Source organism: Dendrobium catenatum, unplaced genomic scaffold (assembly GCF_001605985.2).
Source record: "Dendrobium catenatum unplaced genomic scaffold, ASM160598v2 fragScaff_scaffold_1557, whole genome shotgun sequence".
NCBI lineage: Eukaryota > Viridiplantae > Streptophyta > Magnoliopsida > Asparagales > Orchidaceae > Dendrobium > Dendrobium catenatum.
Window position 1 is genome coordinate 6,043,836 of NW_021320019.1, and position 22,591 is coordinate 6,066,426.

The following is a 22,591-nucleotide window of genomic DNA, read 5'->3' on the forward strand; positions in this document are numbered from 1 at the left end:
GAGAACTCACTCCACCCAAGGTGACTCACCCCTCTCAAAGGACCCTGAGAAATCGCAATCTGAAACAATCCCGTAAACTACAACTCATCCAACTTACTACTAACCCCAATATAACATCCTTATCAATTTTTGAAATCCCCAGCTCAAAAGAAATCGCTCAAGACACCCCGCCTAATAAGCTGTCTTCAAAAGCACACAGACGTAGAAGTAGCCAAAACTTATTAAAGATGATAGTCCATGTGCAACAAGAAAGTTCTATCCATGAGTCTGCAATGAATAAATCATACATGATTTATTATTTCTTCGCTATAACCTTTCTTAGGCTTTGTTTGGGAAGGCTTTTTTATTGCTTTCTAAAACAGAGTTTTAGTACAAAAATAAAAAAAATTGTACTGAAACTCTATTTTAGAAAGCAATAAAAAAGTCGTCCCAAACGAAGCCTTAATCTATAACTAACTGCTTGAAAGGTATTTTCAAAATCTTGATGCTAATTTTACAATTCCTTGAGAACAGCGAATTCCAAAGCTAATTTTTTTAGCCACACAGTTACTCTCCTACACTAGCGTTAATTGTCTAATTACATTCGCTAGTAGGTCAAAGCATTGCCAATGAACAAATAAGAATCAAACATATATATCCTCTTATTTAGATAAAATTGATATCTTTTACCGTATACTCGTTTTAAATTACAATATGATGCACGTCATTTGCCTTACGGGTATTGCTTATATTAAGAATTTAATGATTATATTACGTTATTAATCTTAAATAAAATTTATAATCTATTTCAAAAGCAATTAATAAATTTTATAAAGCCATTTTTTTTTAAATAATATTTCTATCCAGCGTTAAGTGCTGATTTAATAACACAAGGCATGATGTGCCATCTATAACAAAAAACCAGGACAGGAAATGCCATATTTAACAAATCCAGAAGCAGCCTCAAATCAGTAACTCGTGCTTTTTATATATATAATTTCCTCTTAATCCAGTCTTCTACAAAGAGAAAAGTAGATAAAACAATAGGCAGTAGCTAAACATACTAAAAATTGCCCTTCCAAAAAAACAAATACTTGATTCGTAGTACAACCCGCTCCAGCTCATTCCAATCAGCATTTTTCTTGGTGAAGAAAGCAGCAAAGTGGCAGCTTCAAGAAATTTGGGTGATTAACTTTTACAAAGCTTCAACATAGATGTTAATATACTTGAACTTAATCACAAGGACTTTGTTTGAGTGCCAAGCAGGTCAAAATCAATCAAGCAACCCTAAACATTTGTGCTGGCATGACCATTAAACCAGTTATCTCAGCTTCCTCAATGGTAGTGAATTTCCAAAAACCTTCTCCAGTTCACTTGCTTCAATCTTGAGATCATTCAAAAGCTCCATTTCTTCCTGACCAAGGCCTTTCAAGAAGAATTCTACATCCCGTTTGAATTCACGGAATCCCTCGGCAAGCCTCTCAAATAGGGTCAACTCGGTCTCGCCCACCTTTGCAACCTCGTCCTCAATCTGCTCAACTTCTCTAATAATGGTTTTCTCACCTTCCTCCACAGTTTTCTCTAGTCTTTCTACTAAGGGAGGTTCAGGGCCGCAGGTGTTGTCCGTAGTGATGAACTTGGTGAAATCTTTTCCAACTCTTTTTGCTGCTTTTACAAGTTCAGGTATTATGGTTTCAGGTAGTTTTGGACTCCTTGTGTACACAACAGCTCCTCCGTAGCCATCCCATGCGTCATTTCTACCACGATAGTAGATGAATATATAGTCGTCGGGCTTGTTCTCCACTTTAGAAGATAAAATGTACCTGTGCATTGCATGAACAAGGCTAATGATTGTTCTCTACAGGCTGAGGATAATCTTTAAAAAAGAGTTTGAAATTCACATGTGAAAACAAAACAATGTTAGAGAAGCAAAAAAAAAAACATCAAGGCTGGCTTTCCAATAAGAAAGTCTTAAGGCTCTGTATGGATTGGAGGAAAATGAAGTAATTCAAATGGCATACATGTCATCTACAGCTTGATTATTAATTAGCATCATTAATTTGAAATTTTCAACCAATTTTCCATTTTCTTTTACATAAGTTCATACTATCCAAAAGAGAACTGATTGCCTTTTCAGATTTAATTTTCATATGCCGTGCTTACCCAGCGATTTTATAGTTCACTCCGCTATTCTGAGCTATCTACATTACATAAATATTTGCGGTCAAATATTTTCTTGCAAATTCTAGATAATATCAACCTACGTAAGGAAATATATATATAAGTAGGAATACATTATAAAGATATTTGGCTTGATAAAAATTATCAGTTTTTTCAATCTTTTGTAATCTTTTGTGTGCATGAATGTTTTGGATACATCATCATCATCAGCTACAACGCTGCACTTCACAGGGCATAATTTCGGTTTCCAAATGTCTTTCTTGCTTATGTGATTTTGTAGTAAACATCGTAGTTTTTTAGATTTTCAATTCACTTTAGTATCACTCCCAAGCATCATATAATGTTTCACATTCATTCAAGCTGAACAAATTTTTTTTATCTCATTGCACAACTTTGTACTGTCATATGGAAGAAGTTAGCAAGTAATTTTTGAGAAATTTTGTCCAAGTCATATGAATTAGATGTTAGTTCTTTGATCCATTTCTGAAAGAATAGGAAATATTCAGAGATGAATGACATCATCAATGATATCATAATACTTCAAATTACCACAACTCTCAAGAAAAACTGTAATGTAAGCATTGGGATATTCACTTGCTACTAAACTATATCGTTTATCGAATCATGTGCAAGGTCACGAATTTGATCTTCACAGTAGAGTGAGTCACATTCACATTTTCAAACAAACAATCTCGGAGTGTCCGGTTGATAACATAAATCTTCTTTCAGAATCAGTCATAGTGTCTTGGGATTTCCTTTATGGCTTCTAGTTCTCCTTCTATTTAGAAATGTTAACTCAATCTCAAAATCAAAAGGAAATAGATCATCACATCCAAAACATCACAAACATAAGAAAAAAATACCACACTTGAAACAAAACCAAGAGCGTTATTTGATAAAACCAACTATAAATAAATATTCAAATTAAACTAGAGTAATTCAGTATCAATATTAGTATGTCCTAAATCAATCCATGACAGTTGTGCCAAAAACTTAAGAATTTTTAATAGCACAAGTAAACGTATCACTAACAAGAAATATAATTTTAAATGTATCATTCCATTCGGATTGAAGTTGCAAATTACTGAAATGAATTTGACTTTAATTTTATCAAAACAAATATTTTTTTATAAAACATATTTGAAAATAAGAATTAGGGCGCTCCATAGAACAATGTATTATATGGCCAGAATATAGTAAAAAGTGTGAAGGGTTCACTGCACCAGCATGGGGTACAGTGTTAAATAAGCAATGTTCCCACATCATGAATGAATGTGGGCAAAGAAACTAGTCCACGAAACTAGAATTATGATAGAAACTTGACATATAGATTCTCCTACAAATAAATTAATAGAATTAATAGATATTATGATTCATATAAGAATAAATATTATATGCATTCAAAAAATTAAATGGGTTGAAGAGAGAGCTAAGGAGATTGATAGTTTATGATTTAAACTATGATACTCAAGTAAGATTTGTATTAAAAATTGTATAGATGTGATTATTGATAATAGTTTGAAGGATTGAATTTAAAAAGATTGAAGTAAAATTATAGCTTAAAAGATTATTGTTGATGCTAAGATTATTAAAATTATAAGTTTATAATCCTGAAATAGGTTTGGATATGTAATCAAAATTAAAATTTTGGAATGACTTATAGAAGAATTAATACAAAAGATACTGCTTGAATAAAAAGTTTTTATTGGACGAGATTTTAATAGACATGTTAATAGAGAGGTAGAAGATTTTTAAAAGCATTCAAAGTGGTTAGGGGTTTGGAGTGATTGATGAAAGTGGTAGGACCATATTTATTTTTTCTCTAACTTATGAATTTGTAATTGCTAACAACTTATACTTATAAGAATGAATATAATAAAACTCTAACTGGTTATTTTTTATAAGAAAAATAAATCATTTAAATTACAAAGATAGAAAAGATATTCCAACAGAAAATTTATGTACCCAACGTCACTTATTAGTTTTAGACTTTAACATGAAGAGACAAAATATGAAAAATAAAATAAAATATTGTCCTAGAATTAGATGGGAACAGTTAAAGAATAATAAAACACTAACAAAAATATTTTTGAGAGTAAGATTCAAGATCTTACAATTTTGAATGTACATGATGAAGCTAATGTTATGCGAAAAAATAACTAACGATATGAAAAATGTTACAAATGATATACATGGAGTATCAAAAGGAAAAGCTTCTGATAGTTAAAATATTTTATGGTGAAATAAAAAATGTGCAATAAAAATATTTAAAAAAAAGGAAGCTCTGTTAAGAAAATTGGTTTAGATGTAAAAACTAGAAAAATTATAAAAGATATATAAAGAGGCCCCTAAGGAATCTAAAAAAACAACATACGATGTAAAGAATTTATTTTTTAATGATTTATATAATAGATTGGATACTAAAAAGGATGTGATAAATGTATAAGTTAGTCAAGTAAAAGATAAGAGCAAATTTTAGAACAAGTAAAATGTATTAAGAATGAAAATAAAAAAAATAAGGGGGATTTACATACATACAACTTTATTCCATGCTATTTACATATCTAACACTCTAAACATTAATATTATATGCTTACCACCCATTGAACAAATTTGAGTGAATGGAATGAAATATTAAAGTTTATAGGATGATATGAATGATATAAATGAATTATAGGAGTGGTATATTTGATATTAAAATTGTATATGGATGCTAGACATGTAATATTAATATTTTCGGTGTTAGATTTGTAAATATCATAAAATAATGTGGTATGTATGTAAATCTTGTAGACGACCCCACGTAGTGGGATAAAGGCTTGATGTTGTTGTTGTATGTATGTAAATCTCCAAAAAATAATTATCATAAAAATATATTCAACAATGTCATTGCAAAGTCCTAAGTCCTTGATGATAAAATTAGAGAATTGCATGAAGTAATCGATAGCCAGCGTAAAACTTGTCGAATAAATCATTCAATATATTGTGTTAATGCTAGGATATTCCCTATAAGCGACACATTGTATAGACTGAATACAACATCAAGTGAGCAAGGGCCGCTACACCGGCACCCGGGTGCAGTGTTAAATAGGCAAGGGTTCCCACATAATGGACGGATGTGGAAAAAAAGCTAGCCTATGAAACTATAATTAGGATATGAACTTAGAATATAGGTTTACTTACAGGAAAATTAATATAATTAATCGATATTATAATCTATAGGAAGATAAATATTCTCTGAATTCAGGAAACCAAATGGGTTGGAGAAAAGGCTAAGGAGATTGTAGTTTAGGATTTAAACTATGGTATTCTAATAAGAGTCGTACTAGAAATGATGTGGATGTGATTATAGATAAGAGTTTGAATGATAATGTTGTAAAATTAATAAAATTGGAGATATAATTATAACTTTAAAAATTATTATTGATGCTAAGATTATTAATATTACAAGCATTTATGCTCGTCAAGTAGGTTTGGATAGTGCTCAAAATTAAAATTTTGAAATGTCCTAGAAAAATTAATACAAATGATACCTCTATAAAAAAAAAGTTTTAATTGGATGAGATATAAATGGACATGTTGGTAGAGAGGTAGAGGATTTAAAACCATTTATGGTGACTATGAGCAACTAATGAAAGTGATAAGACCATATTAAATTTTTCTTTAGCTTATGATTTTAAAATTATTAATATCATGTTTAAAAAAAAAGATGAGCATCTCATCAATTATCAAAATGGATATAGTAAAATTCAGATTTTTTATTTTTTATTAAAAAAATAGATTATTTAAATTGCAAAGATTGTAAAGTTATTCCGAGTGAAAGTTTATGTACCCAACTTACTTATTAGTTTTGAACATTAAGATGAATTGGCAGAAAATAAAAAAATAAAATAAATCGTTGTTCTAGGATTAATTAGGAGCATTTAAAGAATATTAACAAAAATATTTTTGAGAGTAAGATTCTAGATTTTAATATTTTTTCTGTGCATGAGAAAGCTAATGTTATGGAAGAAAAAGTAGCTAGTGATATTAAGAATGTAGCAAAAGATGTGCTTGGAGTATCAGAGAGAAAAGCTACTAATAAAAATAGTTGGTGGTGAAATCAAAATGTACAAGAAAATATAAAAAATAAAAAGATTTGTTATAAAAATTAGATTATTTGTAAAAATTCTAATAATTGAGAAAGATATAAAGAGGCTCATTAGGAGTCTATGAAAACAATTTGCAATGCAAAGATTATAACTTTTAATGATTTATATAATAAATTAGATACTATGGATGACGATAGATATATGTATAAGTTAGTTAAATAAAGAGATATGAATAGTAAGGATTTAGTTCAAAGTGAAGTGTATTAAGCATGAAAATCTTTTTATTAGAAAAGGATATTCAACAAAGGTGGATGAAATATTTTGCTAAATATTTTAATAAAGATTATGAGAATATAATTGACTTTAATGACCTCAGCACCCTAAATGAAAATAACGATTTTTTTTTATCAGCGTATTAGTAAAATCGAAATTAAAGAGGTTTTAAAGAAAATGAAGTGCGAAAAAGCTGTTGGACTTAATGATATTCCAATAGAGATGTGGAAATGCTTAGGAGATGAAGAATTTCTCGCCTTACTAAACTTTTTAATATTATTTTGAAGACTAAAAAGATACCAGATAAGTGGAGAATGAGTATGTTGATTCTGATTTTTAAGAATAAAGGTGATGCACAAGATTTTTTGAATTATAAAAATATTTAATGTGTTATACTTTAAAACTATGGGAGAGAGTTATGGAACACAGGTTGTAATGTGGCGTTAATGTTTCTCAAAATCAATTTGGATTCATGCCAGGTATGTTTACTATGGAAGCTATACATTTATTGAGAGGTTTGATTGAGAAATATAGAGAGAATAAGGAGGATATACATATGATTTTTATTGATTTAGAGAAAGCATAAGACAAGTTAAGTGTGGCAGAGATGAGGATGCTTAGGTGGTTGAGTGGCTTTACCCTTAGAGATAGGATACGAAATGAGTATATACATGAAAAGGTTGGAGTAGCTCCAGTAGAAGATAAGATTAGAGAGAGTCACCTTAGATGGTTTGATCACATAAAAAGGCAGCCTTCCGATGACCCGGTTAGGAGAGTAGAGGTGTTAGATTTGACTTGTGTTAAGAAAGGTAGGGTTAGACCTAAAAAGACTTGGTTAGAAAATATTAGGAATGACATTTCTTTATTAAATTTAAACGAGAATTTGACTTTTAATATGTCATAATGGAGAAAAAGGATTCATGTAGCCAACCCCACGTAGTAGGATAAAGGCTTGATGTTGTTGTTGTTGTTGTAGAGAAAGCATATGACAAAGTTCTAAGAGAAGTGTTATGGAGAGTTCTACATAAGAAAGAGATTAATAATGCTTATATTCGAGTTATTAAGGATATGTATGCAGAAGTTGTTACTTCTTTTCAAACACAAGGTAGTTTGACCAAATATTTTCCAATTTTAATTAGATTCCATAAAGGATTAGCCTTTAGCTCATATCTTTTGCTTTAGTAATAGATGTTCTCACTAGACATTTGCAAAAGGTAGTACCCTAGTGTATGATTTCTACTAATGATATTCTTCTTATTGATAAGACTAGAAAAAGAGTTGAAGGTAAACTTGAATTATGATGGTCAACCTTAGAGTCTAAAGGCTTTTTTTTAGTATATCTAAAATTGAATATATTGAGTGTAATTTTAGTAATGATAGATCTAATGGGAATTGTGACTTTGGGCGATCAAGTCATTAATAAGAGCACACATTTTATATATATTGGGTCTATTGTTAAGAGTGATGGTGAAATAAATGGAGATATTATTAGTAAAATTCAAGTTGGATGGTTGAAATGGAGGAATGCAAAGGACTTATTATGTGATAGAAAAGTCCCTCTTAAACTTAAGGGAAAATTTTATAAAATGGAAGTGAGACCTGCAATGCTTTATGGTGCAGAATGTTGGCCATTAAAAGAGAAGAATAATATTAAGTTAAGTGTTGCATAGATGAGGATGCTTAGGTGGATGAGTGGTTTTACTCTTAAGGATGGGATACGAAATGAGCATATAAGTGGAAAAGGTTGGAGTAGCTAAAGTGGAAGATAAGATTAGAAAGAGTCGGCTTAGATGGTTTGGTCACATAAAACAACGACCTTCGGATGACCCGGTTAGAAAAGTATATTTATTAAATTTGACTTATGTTAAGAAAAGTAGAGAGAGACCTAAAAAGACATGGTTAGAAAATATTACAAATGACTTTTCTTAATTAGACTTAGATGAGAATTTGACTCTTAACAGGACACAATGGAGCAAAAGGATTTATGTAGCCAACCCCACAGTGGAATAAAGGCTTCTTGTTGTTGCTGTATCATAAGAATATATTCAACGAATGTAGATGGGATATTTTGACAAGCTTTCAATGAAGATTGTGAGAATATGATTAACTTTAGGGATCTTAACACTCTAAATTAAATTATTAAAATATAGATTTTTGTTTATATTGACGTATAAGTAAAACTAAATATAGAGAGGCTTTAAGAAAAATAAAGTGTGAAAAAATTGTTGGACATAATATTCTAATAGAGGTGTGGAAATGCTTAAGAGATGAAAAAATTTCTTGGCTTATAAAAATTTTCAATATTATTTTAAAGATAAAAAAATATGTGAGATGAGTGAGGAACTGTGTTAATTCCTATTTTGAAGAATAAATGTAATAGCACAAGAGTGTATGAATTATAGAGGAATTAAGTTAAAGTTCCATACTATAAAACTACGGAAGAAAGTTATTTAGCATAGATTACAACTTGATATAAATGTTTCTCAAAATCAATTTTGATTCTTACCAGGTAGGCTTATTATGGAAGCTATACATTTATTGAGAGATTTAATGGAGAAGTATATAGAGAATAGAGAGGATCTATATATGATATTTATTGATTTAGAGAAAGTATAAGATAAAGTTTCAAGAAAAGTGCTATGGAGATCTGAAAAACAAAGGGGTTAATAATGCTTGTATTCAAGTCATTAAGGATACGTTTGTAGGAGTTATTACTTGTCTTCAGACCCAAAATGGTTTGACCAAGTATTTTTCTATTTTTATTGGATTACATCAAGGATCAGTCTAAGTCCATATCCTTTTGTTTTAGTCATGGATGTTTTTACTAAACATTTGCAAGAGGATTTACCCTGGTTTATGCATTTTGTTAATAATATTATTCTTATTGATAAGACTAGTGAGGGGAGTTGAAGATAAACTTGAATTATAGAAGTCAATAATAGAATCTAAAGTTTTCATTTTAGTAGATCTAAAACTGAATATATGGAGTATAATTTTAATATTAATAGATCTACAGGGGGATTGCGACTTTGGCCGATCAAAACATTAATATGAGTACACGTTTTAGATATCTCAGGTCTATTATTCAGAGTGATGCTAAATAGATGGGGATAATAGTAGTAGAATTCAAGTTGGATGGTTAAAGTGAATGTATTGGGCATGTTGTATGATAGAAAATTATCCCTCAAACTTAAGAAAAATTTTTATAAGATGGTAGTGAAACCTGCAATGCTTTGTGGCACAGAACGTAGACCATTAAAAGAGAAGCATAAAGTTATGCTCAGTGTTCCAGAGATGAGGATGCTCAAGTGGATGAGTGGCCTTAATCTTAAAGACAAAATATACAACAAGAATATACGTGAAAAGGTTGGAGTAGCTCCAATGGCATATAAGCTTAGAGAAAGACGTCTTAAATAGTTTGGTCGTATTAAACGTTAGCCATTCGATGACCTGGTTAAGAGAGTAGATGTATTAAATTTGTCTTTGTTAAAAATGGTATGGGTAAACTTAAAAAGACTTGATTAGAAAATATTAGAAATAACATTTTTTATTACATTTAAATGAGAATTTGACTCTTAACAATTCATATAGTCAACTACACACAAAGGGATAAAGGCTTGACGTTGTTGTTATTTTTGTACCAAATCAAGAATAACTCGAATGAAAAATTATTCTAAGGATCAAATGAAAGCACATACGTGATACTTAAAACTTTTATTCATTTAATCATGTCCAATAAATACACTGTCAGTGAATTTCTCAATATTAAACATTAACCTTTCTCAAGCATTAATAATATAATTCAATTAAAATATTAATTGAATCTCTACAAAGAATATAATTTCTCCGAACTATTACATGCACCGGACAAAGTAAATCTCTACATCTCATTAATTCTAAGAATGGATATAGTAAAACTCAGATTGATTATTTTCTTATAAGAAAAATAGATTATTTAGATTATAAAGATTGTAAAGTTATTCCAAGTGAAAAATTATGGACTCAATATCACTTATTTGTTTTGGACTTTAAAATAAAGGAGACATTTAAAGAATACTAACAAAAATATTTTTGAGAGTAGAATTCGAGATCTTAAGATTTTGTTTGTGCATAAGGATGTGAATGTTATGTGGGAAAAAATAACTAGTAATATTAAGAATGGTGCAAAGAATGTGCTTCGAGTTTCAAAAGGAAAAGCTCATAATAAAAAAAAAATTGTTGGTGGTGAAATCAAAATGTGAAAGATAAAAAATAAGAAGCTTTGTTATAATAACTATTTTAGATGTAAAAACTCTAAAAAATTGAGAAAGATATAAAGATGCTCGTAAGGTGTCTAAGAATGCATTCTGCGATGCAAAGATTGTAGCTTTTAATGATTTATATAATATATTAGATTATAAAGAGGGTGAAAGATATATGTATAAGTTAAACAAACAAAAAGATAGAAGTAGTAAGGATTTAGTTCAAGTGAAGTGCATTAAAGATGAAGATCAAAAAGTTTTTTTAGAAGAGGATATTAAACAAAGATGGATGAGATATTTTGCTAAATGTTCAATAAAGATTGTGAGAATACGATTGACTTTAGTGACCTTAGCACTCTAAATTGAAATAAATATTTTTTTCTATCAGTGTATTAGTAAAACTCAAGTTAGAGAGGCTTTAAAGAAAATGAAGTATGGAAAAACTATTGAATCTGATGATATTCCAATAGAGATGTGAAAATATTTAGGAGATGAAGGAATTTTTGGCTTACTAAACTTTTTAAAATTATTTTAAAGACTAAAAAGATGCCAGATGAGTGGAGAATGCCAGATGAGTGGAGAATGAGTGTGATGATTCTTATTTTTAAGAATAAAGGTGATGCATAATACACAAGGTGGTTTGACCATGTATTTTCTTATTTCTGTTGGATTACATCAAGGATCAACCTTAAGCCCTTATCTTTTGCTTAAGTCATGAATGTTCTTACTAGACATGTGCAAGAGGATGTATCATGTTGTATGCTTTTTGCTGATGATATTCTTTTTGTTGATAAGACTAGAGATGTAGTTAAAGGTATACTCGAAATAAGGAGGTCAACCTTAGAGTCTGAGGATTTTTATTTGAGTAGATCTTAAATTCGAATACATGGAGTATAATTTTATTAGTAATAGATTTAGTGGGGGATTTGTGACTTTGAGCAATGTAGTCACAAATAAGTATACTCGTTTTAGATATTTCGAGTCTATTATTCAGAGTGATGGTGAAATAGATGGAGATATTATTAGTAGAATTCAAGTTGGATGGTTGAAGTGGAGGAATGCTTCAGATTTGTTGTGTGGTAGAAAAGTATCACCCAAACTTAAAGAAAAATTTTATAAGATGGTGGTGAGACCTGCAATGCTTTATGGCGTAGAATGTTGGCTATTAAAAGAGAAGCATAATATTAAGTTAAGTGTTGTTGAGATGAGGATGCTTAGATGGATGAGCGGATTTACTCTTAGAGACAAGATACGAAACGAGCATATCCGAGAAAAGGTTGTAGTAGTTCCAGTGACAGATAAGATTAGAGAGTTGCCTTAAATTGCTAGGTCATGTAAAACGGCGACCTTGTGATGACCCCGTTAGGAGAGTAAATGTATTAGATTTAACCTATGTTAAGAAATGTAGAGGTAGACCTAAAAAGACTTGGCTAGAAAATATTAGAAATGACTTTTCTTTATTAGATTTAAATGAGAATTTGACTCTTAACATGACACAATGAAGACAAAAGGATTCATGTAGGCGACCTCACGTAGTGGGATAATACATGCACCGGACAAGAAGGCAATGACTATGTTCTTCTCCTGAATTGCTGAAACAAGTTTTTGGACTGTTTTTCATTGCTAGATAGAAGCAGAATAGAGTGAAAACAAGGAATTTTAGCTACAATACCGAGCATTATTTGCTGTGGTTCTCAAGAACTTAATGTTTTTTGCAATCATAACAAAGCTTTGAAGACCTTTTCTTGGGAGAAATAAAGAGGGAGAAATAAAAAGGAAAGGAATGAAAGTAAAGGCAAAAGAAAAATTGAGGAATTTAGTATTGAGTTTTATTAAATATGGTTAGAAAATATTAGAAATGACCTTTCTTTGTTAAATTTAGATGATATTTGACTCTTAACAGGACACAATGGAGAAAAAGAATTCATGTAGCCAACACCACATAGTGAGATAAAGCCTTTTTCTTCTTGTTGTTGTTAGTATTGAGTTTTATCACAGCAATCCTACTTTTAGGAAAAAATAGGAATTCATTTAAAAACAAAACTTATGCATCATATATTGATTCCACAATAAAAGTAAATTAATTCCCAAAAAAACTTAATATAAGCAATACTATTATCAAATAACTTGAAAAATCAAACAAAAAGATAAATACAGAAGAAATTTGCATAATCTGGAATTCAAAACTAAAAACTAAACTTATCCAAAACAAATTCAAAGATCATCTTACTCTACTGTAATTTGGATTTCGATCCAACTGTCCAAACTTCCTACCTCTCAAATTTAATTAACAATACTCTAATTGACAATCCTTCTTCTTCATGAATGGATTCCTAAATATGTATTTGTGAATCTTCAGCGCATGATGAGAGATATATCATCACTAGCAATCTCCATCAAAATATCGAATGGTATAGAATCAACTGTATCGATCATTTAATGCACACAAAATATGAAAATCTCCATCAAAATATCAAATGGTATAGAATCAACTGAATCTCCGTCAAATTTCTCAATTGATTTTCTAGAGAGAGAACGTCCGGTTCGAATTCTACCGCCTTGTTTTAAAATCGGATTTCGCGGATTTTTCCGCGATCGGCGACGACTGCGCCTGTTGATCACCGGTGTTTTCAACCGGTTTCTATGAATCCTCCACGGTCGTCTGGTGCTCTTCGGTCCAATGATAGAAGATCTAATGGGATAGTGATTAGGGATGGACCTAAGCCTTTGATCCGAGTTCATTCAAAGGTATATCTGTTCGTTCAATTCGTCTGAGGTGGTTGACGAGGTTTTGACGGAGGCCCATGGTATGTGAACGGACTGATCGTGGCGACGACTGCGCCGGTGGATCACTGGCGTTTTCAACCGGTTTCTATGAATCCTCCACGGTCGTCTGGTTCTCTTCGGTCTAATGATAGAAGATCTAATGGGATAGTGATTAGGGATGGACCTAAGCCTTTGATCCGTCAAGAACAGGTTGAAGGTAAAGGAAAAAATGTGATGGTGGATGATCTAGCTGCACGGAAGGAGATGGTTACTGAATGCATTCCTGGGATGAATGTTGAATCTTCGGCTTCAAAGAATTTGGTTTTACGGGTGAGAAATTTTTCTGAGGTTCTTGATGCTCAGAAAGGACGAAATATTGGTGATGGATCTGGTTCCTTGGAAACCCGGAAGGATGATCCTCTGAAAGGATTGAATGAAGTTGCTGAGGCCTGGTCGAAGCCGATCAAGATTACGTTTGACAGAGATCGGATGGAGTTTTCTGAAGACGGAGTGGCGGTCAAATTGAATGCGGAAAGGGAGGCAGAGAATTCTAAAGTATTGAAGAATTCGATAGTACTCAAAGTTTTGGGTAATGGCGTGCCATTTTTAGTTTGCAGTTCGGAGCTGAGGAGACAGTGGAGCCATTACGGCAAATTTCATTTGACCTCAATTGGATTGGACTAGATACTCTGTTCGTTCAATTCGTCTGAGGTGGTTGACGAGGTTTTGAACGGAGGCCCATGGTATGTGAACGGACTGATCGTTGGTATGGATAGGTGGACGCCTGCTTTTGATCCGAGTTCATTCAAAGGTATATCTGCACCGGTTTGGATTTGATTGCCTTGCTTGCCTTTGTATTGTTGGGATGAGGATAGCATAGCAAGAATTGCTTCTTGCTTTGGATCACCTATGTATGTTGATGGAAATACATTCCGGTGGAGCAAACGTGAATTTGCACGCGTTTATGTGAGAATTGATTTGGAGAAAAAACTTTTGAATGGTACATGGGTTGAAGGTTCTGCTGGGAGATTTTTCCAAAGGGTGGAATACGAAAAAATTGATCTTCTGTGCTATCAATGCGGAAGGGTGGTTTTGTGGAATATAAAGTTGGTGTCATTTGAGGTGTGTGAAGCTTCTTCACAGGTGATCATTGGTAATCTCTCGGTTCCTAGCTTAGGAACTTGGAAGATTGCTACAGTTTATGGGAGTCACTGCTGCAAGGAGAGAACTGATCTTTGGAACCAGTTGGAAAAGAGCATGGAGAATTCTATTCCTTCTATTATAGGGGGAGATTTCAATTGCATTTTAAATAAGGATGAGAAGAGAGGAGGTAAGAGGTTCTTATTTTCTAAAGGACCTAGAGAAATAAAGAGCTTCATGGTGAACTCAGATTTTCATGATATTGGATGTGTTGGGGCAAGATTCACATGGTGTACCAACAAAGAGGGCACTTCTCGTATTTGGGAAAAGTTAGACAGATGTATTATGAATTCATTGGCTATGCAGAAGCTTCCTTTGGTAGTAAACAGACATTTGGCGAGGATGGCGTCTAACCACTGTCCTATTGTGATTAAGATGGATGAAAGGGTGCAGCTTAAGTCGAAAACCATCAAGTTTGAAGATACATGGAGATCGTATCCTGCGGCAAAGAGTATATTTTATCATTCTTGGAAGAAGAATGATGTTGGTAATGAGTATATTATCTTACAAAAGAAGCTTAATTGTACCTTGAAATCCTTATTTTTCTGGAGTAGAAACAAATGCAAAGACTTGAATGCTTTAAAGGAAAAATTGAAGAAGGAGATCCTTGATCTGCAAAATAAGGAAGCTTTGAATGATAATTGGTCGGATGATGACCTTTTTGAACTTAGAAACAAGGTACATGAACTCAATGTTACTATGAGAAGACTTTCAACTTTGTGGAATCAAAGGGCTAAGGCTAGGTGGCATGAGGAAGGTAATGCAAATTCCAAGCTTTTTCACAACTTTGCAAAGGCTAGAAGGAATGGGAACCATATTTTTCAAGTCAAAGATAAAGCAAATAAGTTGCAAGAGGAGGAGGATCAAATCGAGAAGGTCTTCATCAACTTCTTTGAGAAGAAATGGAAGCATAGAGAATGTGAAATAACGGGCTGGCCTTCAATTATGGAGAATCAGAAGTTAAATGCTGAAGATTTGGAGTTGTTAAATGCTGAATTTACTGAAAAGGAGCTGCAAATTTCGGTATTCCAGCAAGGGAACAATAAGTCCCCAGGTTTGGATGGCATTACCTCTTCCTTCTACAAAAGTTATTGGAATATAGTTTGGGAAACTTTATGGAATGCAGTTAGAAGCTTCTTTAATTCCAGCCATATGTATAAGGAATGGAAAGACACTTTGATTGTCTTAATTCCTAAATTGAAGAATCCCTTGACTCCTTCAAACTATAGGCCCATTAGCCTATGTCAAACCAATTATAAAATTGTGGCTACTATGCTTGTTAATAGATTGAAGAAGGGAATCTCTAAACTGATTCCCGAAGAACAAGTTGCCTTCATCCATGGAAGATCTATTGCTGAACACTGTCTATTAGCTCAGGAGATTTTTCACAAGTTCAAAATCTCAAAGAACAAGAAGGGAATGATGGCTGTTAAGCTTGATATGGAGCAAGCTTATGATAGCATGGGATGGGTAACTCTTCGTCATATTTTGAGATGGTATGATTTTCCTATTGCTTTCTCTAACCTCCTCTTGGAATGTGTTGTAGATGTGATATTTTCCATTATCATTAACGGGAAGAATTCTGCTTGGATCAATGCTCAAAGTGGATTCCGTCAGGGATGTCCACTTTCACCATATTTATTCATCATGTGTTTCCCAGTTGATCACTAACTCACTGGAGCAAAGAGGGAAGAGTCTTGGCATTCAAATTTCAAGTGGAGGACCGAAGATTACTCATTTACTTTATGCAGATGACGCTCTTTCCTCTGTCGACAGCCCGACAGAGTTGACAAGGTTTAATCCATAAAAAGAAATGGCCTCCAAACACCCCGATGATGGCCGTGTTGAATGAATATCTCAACCGGAGGGGTTCCCAAATATTTTTCAATGTCCCCTAAATATCCAAATGTCTTCCAAGCTCCATCCAAAAACTCAAAAACTCCACAAAAATCCCAAAAGTCCAAAAATATTTAAAATTGAAATCACTCATCCGTACTTAAAGCAAAATCCATCCACCCTCCGCAACAGTTTGTCAGGGTGGACAAATCAAAATTTACCTCAGCTCACAAAAGAGCTAAATGCCTAGTCGAAAATATTACTAGGATCCATTCTCAAACAATCTCTTGCCAGTAAGGACGTGGTACGTGTCCTCTAACCGGCAGTTTCGCCGCCAAATGGCACTGCAGGTAAACGGTTATGACCCGGGGCCCTCTGAACCGAGTGGTTTTGCCGCCAAATGGCACCACAGATAGCGGTTATGGCCAGAGCCAATACGCTCCTTAATGGCGTTAAATCCTTGAGATATGAATCAATAGGATATGATCGATAGGGCACAAAGCCCTCTGTTAGCTAAGGTGGATTTAAATTTGTCCCCTTAGACAAACACCCATCCCAGGTCTATAAGGTCCCCTTGGACGACGCAACCCATGGCTGCCGACAAGGATCCTTCTGTCAGGTTGGGTCGACTACCTCCTCTGACTAAGTAGACCAGGGACCACGATGGCCCGGGATGACGGAACCATGGGATCTTGATCGGGCCCATCATCCATTCCCCCATCATCCGCTTTAAGTGCAAGATGGTGAGATTTCTATTTTAAATATCAAATCTTTCAACCAAAAATCCAAAAACCCAATTCTTCAATTTCCAAATCCAAAATCTTCAAAATTTCCAATTCCTAAACCTATGCTGCTACTATATGCCAGATGCACGTATATTCTACGTATCTGATCGACGACTAGCCTTAATCGAAAGTTCTCTCTCGTGATCGGGAGAGGTAATTAACTATAGGGGCTTGCGCCTATAGGAAACCAGAACTCAGATCATAAAGTCCTCACAAAATGAGGGCGAAATCTCTGGGTAGTGTCTTATCTACAAACCCATCTGCCTTCCAAAATTTACCCCGGAACTTAGTTCGTTAAAACTCCCTCGCCGAATAAGAAGAGCGAGCGGAGGCCGGGGCCGAATTTTCGGAGCCCACAATTCATAATTTTTTAAAGGAGAATAAGGAGAATGTGGAGAAGTGACCACACAAGAATTTATGTTTTTTAAATGATTTCAATAAGGTTGTCTTCCTCCATGCCTATAGAAATTGTAATAAAGTAGCAAATTGTTGTGCTACTATGACATTGGAGAGTAGTTTTTTCTTTGATAGCTTCTCTTTTGATTGCATTCCTTCCTTGTTGTTAGGTTTAATCAAGGAGGAATGTGATCCCTTTATTACTTGTACTTAGGATCTTTCTTTCAGTTTAATGTTATTTGATACATTTCTTTCAAAAAAAAAAAAATAGAATCAAGTGAATCGATCATTTAATGCACACAAAATATGAGGTGTAAACTGTAGGTAAGTTTCTTCTTAGAACTTATTTGAAGTGGATGGTGGGATTAAGCATCCGCTTCATGATCTGATCTCCATATCAGGGAGATTGGCGGCAAAGGCATAAGATCCACAAATGATGATTTTATTTCATCATTCCTTGCAAAATAGTTATACTTGTTCCATTTGAGCTGAAGAAAATCTAAGAGAAATGAAATTCAAACTACAACTCAAATTCAATTTTGCTTCAACGTAGAAACAAGCCTAAGAAATAAGCTAAGCAACACTAAAAACCAAGAAATTGAAATTCAAAGCATTTTAAATGTATTTTATTATCAGACATGCTTAGTCGATAAAGTGGTTGCTTGAATTTTTCAATTGATATAGTTTTCATAACTTTTTAGGAAATTGAAATTAATTCCCGATATTGTCTTGGTCCATCCCCTCCTTGGACGACAAGAAAGGTTTGGCCTGGTAAAGCTAATGAGTAAGATTCCCCTTAACCTCTGGATACTTCTACAATCTTCTCAAAGATTTGGGAAGGGTTTTGAAGTTTTTAGAATGTTCTCGAAGGCTCCATGAAATCCTCAAAATCTTCCTAGACAACAATATTTTACCACAACTCTTGAAATCTTAATGAGTATCATATTAGGGCCTAAGGATTATTTGATGGCTCTTCTTGAAATCTAATAAAGATATTCCACACATTTTTGGATAAATCTATAAAAATATATATAATTACCATTTTTTTCAATTTAAAAAGAAGCATCTTCCATAAAACCCTCATCCAACAAGTTTTAAATATTTCTATATTTAATAAATTTTATATCTTTAACTAATATTGTACTTTCTTGACTCACAATATATCAACCAAAATAAAATCTCTAGAGGTCATTTTTCTTCATCAACAACTTAAAATATTCATTTTCTTGTCCTTAATATCTTGGCTACTATAAAAATAATCAAGTGCTGTAAATTGGGCTTCATTTACTAATCTCTTTGAAGATCTTTTCATGTTATGGTGATTATCATATTTATGCGCTGTAATTAATGTTCCATTATTTTAAATAGTACAAATCTTTTCATTTACAATCTTTTATGCCTCTTCATTATACCACCAAGTCTCCTTATAAGAATCTAATCATGCACTCTCCTAGAAATTCTTGAAATATATTTTCTATCTACAAGCAACCAAATGAGCACTTAATAAAAATCATCCTATAATTAACCATATTTGTTATCCTTATCTTTCAACGCTCTAATCACTATTATTCATAGTCAACTCTTTTGTTTCACCTACTTGAATACATTAAAGATAAAATGTAATGATTAGATATGATAAACCCATGATGTACTCTGCTATGTAGCTTGTAGCACAACTATCAACATGTTTAGAAAGATGAGGTTCATTAACACAATTTGGCACTTGAAAGTGACAAGATAATATCGCGCATACATGAAAATACATAAAGAATGCATGTTGAAGGGGATAAATGAAGAGCTAGATAAAACATGAGGCAAACCAGTCATCTTGATAATGCAGGTATTCATTGTCATGATTGTAGAGAACCCCAGGCTGTGAAGGATCTTGCACAAATCTCTGTGTAGTAGAACGGGTAAAGAAACCACTATCTGGAGTTCGTATCCTCCATGATATATTGCCAATGAGTTTCCCCGACTCTACATGGAACTCATGCAATTGGCAATCAAATGTGTCAAAAGTTGGATTTAGGCCACTTGTTATGTACCACTTCCCATCAAAATCTAAGATATTGAATTTTCTCACGAGGGCAGATGGGCTAGGTACAGGAAAGTCACCAACATCACTCTTCATAGGAACACATTTCTTCTGTGATACTGCACACTCGTTGAACTCATCAACAACATTGTTTTCAAACAAATCACCGCACTTTATCTGTGAAGATAAAAAAGTGGTAAAGAAGCCAACTCGTAAAATTCTCTAGAATTCCTTGATATATGTGCTCACAACTATATGAACAAATAAAATAAAAATAAGAAGAAAAGAAAGAAACCTGACATTCAGTCTCATCAGGCCGATCATTACATGTCTGAAGGCATGCAATATTTGCTGCGCATGCTGGGTTACTAATGCATCGGACTAGTTCCACCCTATGAGTGAAATTAAATAAAACAAACAGTTAATTCAACATTTTGGATGGTTATCGTCAAGGGAAAACACCATCTCAATTTATGATAAAACTAAACAAATCTGACTGGAACCGAAAGTAGTTAATGAAGAACTGGTCCTTGAGAAATTAACAACAAAGATATAAAGTGATATGATTCACAAAATAAAATCCTTGTCTCATACTTATAAGTGCAGGTCGGAAGAAATATTTAACTACAAACAAAAGAATGCCTTCAGGTAACAGATCTGGGGTAAAAAGAGTATGAAAGTAAATGCAACTTAAACCAATCAAATACCTGCATTCCCTGAGTAAACAAGCGCACGTTTTTAGGCTGTCAACTGCACCAGCTGGCTGAATGGCTAATATTGATAGCAATCCAATAATGACCATAAACGGCACTTTCTCCAGCCACTTAACCTTGTTGAATTGAACCGTTTCTTGAAGATCTAGTTCCCCATCAGCCTAGAAAAGTGAAAGTTGAATAAATAGCATATCTTGTAGATAGAGAATAAGAAAATAAATTACATATTAAAAGTATAATAAATACCCCACAAGATCTTGTGCCAAACATGGACTTCATATATGGAATAAATGACTTCCTGATGAACGTTGAATGAAACCTTCTACAGTTCAATCCATGAAATAAGACTTCCCAGCTTTTTGGTGAGCTGATGCATGTTATTCTTCTACTATTCCAGAATTTCAACTTAATTAAATTTTGACCATGCAAATTGTTTATCCGGCTTACAGGTGGCAATTTGGCTCCTGCGGTGGAGTATTCTTTCCAAAAGAAACAATTGGTGTGCGCACCACATGACATATTTAAATAGCCAAGAAAACCGAAGGAATGATCAGGGAAAGCAATATAATTATCTGCAATCAAAAAGAAAAGTCTTATTTTTATGCCGCTATAATCCCCAAAAAAGATTTCATTCTAATCCAATTTAGGAGTTGTCAAGGAAAAATATAATTATCACCGATCCTTGAAAAATTTACCCTTCTTGCATTACTTCTCTTTTATCATATTCTTATTAAGAATCAAAATTGACGTTCATTACCACAAAATATCATGAAAAAAACATATAAAAAAATAAAGGCAGGGATCCCCATACAGATTCTGCGATCTCACAAATTTCACAAACTTCAGCATCTGAAAACACATTTTTAATTTCTCAAAGTTCAGAATGCAGGAAATATAAAACAAAAAAAAAATTATAAAAACTGTATTGAAATATATCAAAAAATTAAAACTCTATACGCTGCTATGTTCTTTGAGACATTATTTCAATCTCTAAAAAACGAGTGTCATGACTCTACGCGAACTGGAAAACATGAAATTGCTGATATTCATATTCAACAACAATCGTTGACATCAACAAATCCACTAATGACCGAGAATTCTCTCATGACTCCCACCGACTAACGAGTATGCACTGAAAATGCAAAATAAGTAAATGGCCAAAGGAAAAAAAATCCATAAAAAGAGGTCCTATAAGCTCGGCGACTTCGGTGTATTCGAATGGAAACAAAATAGGAAAAAGAAAATACCTTTTTAAGTTCCGATTAAGGGAAGGGCGTATTAGTAACCTAGCATTCGCAAAGAAGCAATTTTCGTTTAATAATGGGATATGAGAAAGCTCCAGGGTTTATCGCCGTAGGAGAGTTAAAGGAAAACCAGCACGAGGAACGGAGCCGATAAGATGATCGTGTGAAGAAGAGGCGCGTAACGTGGTCCACTCTACTCCTTAAATATGGCAGCGAACACGGCAGCCCTGCGATTTATGGAGCATTCGAGCAGGTTCCCCTGCGGGAACCCAGCTAAGATTTGCATTACGAACGAGTGTAACTTTTATATGAAAAAAAAAAAGTTAGATGGAAGAATAATATAAAATATTATTTTTTTTATATAACCGAATAAGTCTCGGAAGACAAAATTTTTTAAGAATATTTTTTATGAATGATTAATATTTGGAGAGGAAAAATTATTTCTTTGGTGGAAAAAATTAATCTTGTCAAGACTGTTGCTTTTTTACATTATTTTTCATTGTACTCATATTTTGATCCCAAAAGGTGTTCTAGATGAGGTTGACAAGCTTTGTAAAAGTTTTATTTGGGATAAGATGAATGTAAACTGTGGTCTTCATTATATGAATTGGGACGTTGTGTTTGCCTTTGAAATGGGGTGATAGAGCTCTTCATTCTTGTTCTGATAAAGTTGGGTTATTAAGAGCAAAACTTGCTTGGAGATATATTCAAGATGAAAAATCATTGCAGCATAAGGAATTTTTTTCAAAATATGGTTATCTATACGAAGATGACTCTTCAAAGAAGGCTGGTTCTATAGCTTGGAAATTCATTTATGGCGGGGGACATATCTTAAGCCTATTGTTAGATGG

General features: G+C 33.0%; 1 protein-coding gene across 1 annotated transcript; it reads right to left on the reverse strand.

The window, feature by feature from the left end:
• Window positions 1-939: 939 nt before the first annotated feature.
• LOC110102739 (violaxanthin de-epoxidase, chloroplastic) lies at window positions 940-22,016 on the reverse strand. Its single transcript, XM_020831198.2, has 6 exons — window positions 21,744-22,016; window positions 20,743-21,068; window positions 20,491-20,657; window positions 20,079-20,175; window positions 19,569-19,960; window positions 940-1,802 (listed from the first exon to the last, which is right to left on the reverse strand). The coding sequence occupies exons 2-6, from the start codon at window positions 21,013-21,015 to the stop codon at window positions 1,301-1,303; spliced, it is 1,431 nt and encodes a 476-aa protein (XP_020686857.1). The 5' UTR covers window positions 21,016-21,068; window positions 21,744-22,016; the 3' UTR covers window positions 940-1,300.
• Between the last annotated feature and the right edge of the window lie 575 nt (window positions 22,017-22,591).